Below are 6,216 nucleotides of genomic sequence, written 5' to 3'. Positions count from 1 at the left end.
GTTGAATAAATCTCATAAGTGTTGTGAGCAAGAAGATATCCCACCTTCTATCCAGATGATTCCAGATTAGCCTGTTCGGACATATGTCATTATCTTCATGATTCTTATCAAACCAGGATGAACCTGGTGTAGCCATGACCAGAGACAGTGAAGAGGAGCTGAGTGAGTCTGATGAGGAAGAGCTGATTGAACCTGATCAAGGGGATAAAGGTGATACCAAAGAGACTGACTTAGAAGATGAGCTTGAAGCTGGTGATATTGAAGTGAACCTGAACAAGAGAGATCAATCCAATGAACCAGCCAATGTGTGGAGTGGACCAGTGACTAGATCAAGACTGAGAATGCAAGAGAAGAGTCTCCAAGACTTATGCAAAATCGTGGGAGCTGGTTCAAGAGGAGAAGTTCAAGATAAACCAGCCTGTTGGTTTAATTTAATTGCAATGTAATAGGCTTGGTTATGTGGGCTTTCATTTAATTTAAACCAAAGACGATTAGGATTAGTAAACCAAGTTTGGGTAGGATTAGGATTTTAAATTGAACCAAATCGATTTGCTTTAGGATTAGATGATAGATTAAACCATCTCGGTTTACATCTAGGGTAGCTAGGTGTTTTCTTTTTATACTTTCACGCAGCTGGATGAAACACTTTAACTTTGAATCTAATAATTTTCCAGCAACCTTGTTTGCCTTGTCTCTAGCTTTCTCTGTTCAGCTCAAGAACATTGATCTCACTTAAAGGAAGGAATTCCTAGTGAACCTCATCTTAGACAATACAGGGTAATCTTGTGTCTTTGAGTAGCAAACCATCCTTGTCGCCAATCCATAGGCTCAGGGAGACGTCCATAGTTCAAAGGAGTGCTAGTAGCCTCTTAGAACAACCCATATCCATCCACCTTCAAGTGATCCAGAGTTTAAAGCCATACCCAGGCTGCACCAAGTGGTATCAGACCCTCTTGAAGGTTAGGGTTTGGTTTCTTATTCTAAGGGCACGAGATCTATCAGTTACCATCAGATCCACAATGTCTTCTAGTGAGAGGAACAGAAACCTTAGGGAGAGAGCTGTACTCAAAGCAAAAAGAGAGTATTGGCAAGAGATGAGAAGAATCAAGGAGCAGGCTGAGCTTGAGAGAGAGTATCAACTAGTCCAGGAAGCAAACAGGAGGGCACAACATGATTATTTTCACAGCCAACAATTCCAAAAAGACCTGAGACAAAACTTGCTTCAAGCTTTCCAGGGTTTGATAGTAATTGAACCAACAAGACCAGATAGTAAGAGAAGGAAACCTGCTGATTTAAAGCCGCATGAAGAAGCTAAACAACCTGATGTTCAGCCACGACCAGAACAGGCTGAGAAGATGAAATTGGTGTTAGATAAGTCCCTTAACAAAGGCTTTGAAGGAAGTCTTAAACCTACTAAAGAAGAGTCATCAATCACAGCCAAAGGAGAGGGCAAACAAACTGAACCAGGACTGGTTATTCATTGTCAAGAAGATAGCTTATCTGATCAGTTGGAACAAGAGCAGGATGCACAGGTTGAGTGTGACCACGTGCCTCACCAAACAAAACAAGAAGATGGAGCTCTTGGAGGGTCACCTAAAGCCCCTGAAGTGGTGCTTTCAATAGTTGAGCAAGGTGATAACTTTAAGACATTATCTTGTGATTTACTGATCAGATCTGTGGGATGTATTCAGTTCAGTTTAGTGGAACATCTGAGAGTTGTCCAAGGTCTGAAACAAGTTGTTTTTGAACCTGGAGGAAGCTTGTGTGTGTTTAGAAAAAGTAACAAAATTCTGGAACAGAAAGCAGCAGCCTTCAAGCTTGATTTGCAGAGTTCATTCACTCTTGTAGAACAAGATTTGTGGTCAAATCTTTTTGAAGGGAGAGAGGATGGTGTGATCCAAACCAGCTTCTATGATAAGAGAGGAGAGTCAGGATATATCAGAGGCATGGTTAGTTCCAAAGTTGATCAGTACAAACCGAGATGGCTAGTGCATGAGTTTAGAATTGGCAGGGACAATCCGAAACTCAAAGAGGAGTATGGAACTTGCTTTACACGACCTCCTGACCAGAAGAAGACTAAAGTGAGAGTCCATGGTAACATGTACATGAGCAGGACGTGGGCTGGATCAAACCGCAGAGAAGCATTCAGTTTTAAACTCAACAAAGTGGAGGAATCATCTACCTTAGAAGCTACATGCCTTGAGAAAAATTCCAAAATGTTGTTGAGACATGAAGAAGGATTGCAATACTTTGTGTTTGACCCTGGAGAGATTAGAGAAGTGATCATATCTCCCAAGGCCATATCATATCTGTGAGGGGTAAAACTCACACCTAGATTTTAGATCAGGTTTTATGTTTAGAAAAGGTTAGGGAAAGATTATCGCGGGCTGAATCCCGTAAGAACTTGATGAATGAACTTCGATTTGTATTGATATAATAGAAATGAGATGGTTACAAAAGATGATCTTTGATGAATATCAAGACTATAAGAGAATTACAAATAAGAACGTTTCAATGAATGTTGAGTAAGATATGAGTAGGATCGGATCCTCTTCTTAGTCTTCGACCTTCTCTTTTTATAGCTTTGGACTTCTTTAGGTTGTTTGCAACTGATCTCTGAAATCCTCTCCGCTTGAGGTGGTATCTGCAACAGCTTCCCCTTGACCGGGTCCTGCGCTTCTTCTGGTTGCGACGTGAGCTTCCTCTTCGTCGTGACTTCCTTAGTTAGGGTCCTTAGCTTTCAGCCTCCGGTTCTAGCTTAGCTCTCTTTTAGACTTCAGACTCGTGATGGGCTTGTCGTGGTCCATCATCATCTTTATTATTGAATAATCAGCTACCGGGCCATATTCGGGCCCAACAGTTGCCCCCAGCTCTCGAAATGAGGTTTCGTTATTCTCGGGAGCTAGACCTAGCCGCCCAAGCTAGATTCTCTTGTTGAGATCATGATTACTAGCTATCTCAACCGCATTTATTCATATCCGATCGGACGGCTGTAATCCATCTCTAATCGAATCAACGGTTTTAGATTTAAGCGAGTTTAAATTTCAATTTCCGACTTCCAAGACGTGATGGGATATAAAGCTGAGAGAATTAACTGCTTGTCTCTCCACTTTCTCCACGCCTCTCGACGGTTTCCAAGGTAATTCACACCTCTCTTCTTTATTTTACCGTTTTCTGTCGTTATTATTTTTTTTTTATCCGCCTCTCGATCAATCTAGTTCTTCATCTTGAACTTCTCTCTGAGAGTCTGCCTTAGACCGATTCTATTTTTTACTTCCTGTTTTCCCTCTCCTTCCCTATCATGAGTCGAAAAGAAGGTTCCGGCGAAGTTCAGATCTCAGCCTCCGGCGCCCGTATTATGAAGGTCAAACAGGAAGCTGGTGAGAAGATGGCGGAAGCCAAGAAGAAAAAGAGTAAAGACTCGATCGGAGCAAGAGTTAATAGGATGAAGAAGAAAGGCGGCAAGAGCGCCTCCTCCGGTCCTCACTTCCCTTCCCTCTTGAAGGGTCAGGACGTTGTCAATCTTGCCGTTCAGGCTCACGGCAAGAGCGATCTAGTTAGAGCTTGTGCTGAAAACGAGAACCCCGAGACCGCTCCGGAGGGTTGGTTCTGCGTTCATGAAAAATATATCTCCAAGTGCCACCTTAGATTTCCTCTTCCCACCCTTCTGCTGGATCTCTTAGATCATTATCAGCTAGCTCTTCCTCAGCTTTGCCCGTCGGTCATCCGAGTGATAAACGGGTTCATCACTAGAGCCAAGGAGGAAGGAGTTATCGTTGGGTTATCTGAGTTGATGAGTCTCTTCTCGATAAAGGAGAACCCTTCCAAGGATGGCGGGAGTGGTACCTACTATCTCCCCTGTCGTCCAGGGCTAGGCATTTTCAAGTTCTCAGCCAGTGATGATGACTGGCGCAGGAAGTACTTTTATGTCAAGATTGACCCTTCCACGGTTCCTGTGGGCCGTGACCTTAGGAACGCATGGTCTGATATTTCCGGTTAGGATTTTAGGGATATGCTCACATGTTTATTTTTGTTTGTCATGTTGTGCTAATCGCCTTTTGACTCTTTTTGCAGAAATCAAAGATCCTGTCAAGTTATCTAGCAAACTTACCAGAGCTCTCTACAGGAAGCTACAGCATAGCCCTAACACTTGGGTAGCTTACACTACTTCGAGAGTTGGATCAGCTAGGTTCCCTGAACGGTACCAAGCGTCCTTCCCTGATTCAGTGACGGTTGCTGGTTTAGAAGGTATTTTTTATTCACAATTCATGATTTTTACTATCCGAATTTGTCTTATGCGACTAATGGATTTTTTTTATGTCTTAGTTTCTGAAGGTGATTCCATTCTCGAAGTTTCCTCCGGAGCAAGTACTTCTTCGAAGACTCAATCACAGAAGATGCCAATTCAACCTTCCTTCCGTTCTAGGGGTAGATCGACCAAGGCTGCCAGCTCCTCTAGAGGGAGTGGTAAGAACCAAGGGGGATCCTTCCTCGACTCTGTGAAGGAGGTTCTTGATGAAGGAGGCTCTGCCCCTGCTAAAGGTGTCGTCTCTTCGGAACCCAAGGTTCAGGAAGTTGGCCTTCCCTCCGAGGTCCCGATGACTGAAGCTGATCCTCAAGTAATGAGGGACCCCCCGGATTCTGAGCCCCCGAGGAACAAGAGGTCCCGAACCGACCAGGTTGATAGACCTTCAAGGTCTTCCTCCTCCTCCTCTAGAGGAGGAACCGTTGGCTGGACCTTTTCTCATTCAAAGCCTGGATCGGTTTTGGACGATCCGTGGGGTTTGGCTACTCTGATGAGGCACATGAAGAGTCCCGGGTGTCCCCTCCCCTCGATCTCCAATATCACGCACAAGGATGAGTACGTCGATATTGTTCATCACATGGGTCAGGTATGAAGTTTATTTCATCTTTCAGCTTTGTCTTTGGAAGATTTTGCTAAATCGTTTTCCGTTTTCCGCAGCTGGCTGGAGCTATTAACAGAGCTCAATTCAAGTTTGAGGACGCTGTACACAATGCTCCTAGCGCTGAGGAGTTAGCCCAGGTCACTGAGTTGGTCAAGGCCAACAAGACTGAGCTCAACCAGACTCGGGCTCTGATCTTGGATCTCCAAGCCGAGGTGAAGAGACTTGGCTCTAAGTGTGATGCTCAGCAAGGGACGATCGAGAGCCAGCTGATTGACCTTCAGGTGAAGAATAGGAAGATTGGGGAGTTGGATGCTGCCCGGAAGATAGCCGAGTATCAAGTCAAGGAGCTGATCTCCACATCCCAGAACAGCCAGAAGAACAAGGAAGCTGAGGTCAGGCTAGCCGTCCGGAGGGGAAAGAAGGAGGTAGCTGAAGCCTACAACAAGATTCTGGTTATTGTCAAGGAGAAGTTCTCCAAGAAGAAAGATGAAGTTGACCTCCTGGTTCATGCCCAAGAGATTCAAGCCAACACCGAGCTCCTGAAGGACATACTGGATGGTGAGATTAAGAGTACTCAAGATGAGTATGATAACTTGGTGGCGCTAATGCCGGAAGCTGTTGCGGCGTACGAGAAGGCTCAGGTTTCGGACTTCTCGATTGGCAAGCTCCCTCTTCCCCAACTCTCTGAGAGTTCAGGTACTTTCGAGATTAATATGTTTAACCTCTCCTTTTCCGGAGAGTTCGGTTCTAATTTGGGATTGGTGGGTTCTTACTCAGCCCCAGTCGAAACCGCCTCTGGAGGTAACGACAAGGAGATGGAGGAGGTTCCTGAGGAGGAAGATCCAGCTGGCAAGGGAGCTGAGAAGAGCTCGGATGACAAGGAAGTTTAAGAACTGATGCTCTTTCGTGTTTTCTAGGATTTCTGCCCGATGGGCTTTGTTTTCATCTGTTTCTCAAACTTATAGCCTGAGGAGGCTTTTAAACCTTTATCTGTTGCATTTTGAATATTTGGTTAGCCTGGGGAGGCTTTTAAACCCTTGTTTAATTTCGAACTCGGTTTTCATTTCATTTTGAGTTTTTGGCTTTAGTCGTGAAATATGACAACTTGATTATAATCGAATCTTGTGATAAGTCTGAAAGACTTTGGTCGTTTTTAGTTCCTTAAGAGGAATTCTTGGAGTATCGGGACTAGCTTAGGATTTTTAGGGACCTAAGTTTAATCTGGACACCTTAGGTGGGGGTTCTTGGGAACCTGAATTTGTTTGTGGGATTTCAAGACCCGTTGAGACTTGCTTAGGATTTTAAGACC

The 6,216-nt window shown here is 44.4% G+C and overlaps 1 protein-coding gene across 1 annotated transcript; it reads left to right on the top strand.

Annotated features, from left to right (window-relative positions):
* Positions 1 to 4,598: 4,598 nt before the first annotated feature.
* On the top strand, positions 4,599 to 5,967 carry LOC130507378 (uncharacterized). Its single transcript, XM_057002096.1, has 4 exons — positions 4,599 to 4,763; positions 4,964 to 5,139; positions 5,200 to 5,603; positions 5,685 to 5,967. Exons 1-4 carry the CDS (start codon positions 4,599 to 4,601, stop codon positions 5,795 to 5,797), a joined length of 858 nt encoding a protein of 285 aa, XP_056858076.1. The 3' UTR covers positions 5,798 to 5,967.
* The last annotated feature ends 249 nt before the right edge of the window (positions 5,968 to 6,216 follow it).

Source organism: Raphanus sativus, unplaced genomic scaffold, assembly GCF_000801105.2.
Source record: "Raphanus sativus cultivar WK10039 unplaced genomic scaffold, ASM80110v3 Scaffold4428, whole genome shotgun sequence".
Classification (NCBI taxonomy): domain Eukaryota; kingdom Viridiplantae; phylum Streptophyta; class Magnoliopsida; order Brassicales; family Brassicaceae; genus Raphanus; species Raphanus sativus.
The sequence above is the reverse complement of the archived record's forward strand: the minus strand, read 5'-3'. Positions and strand labels throughout refer to the sequence as shown.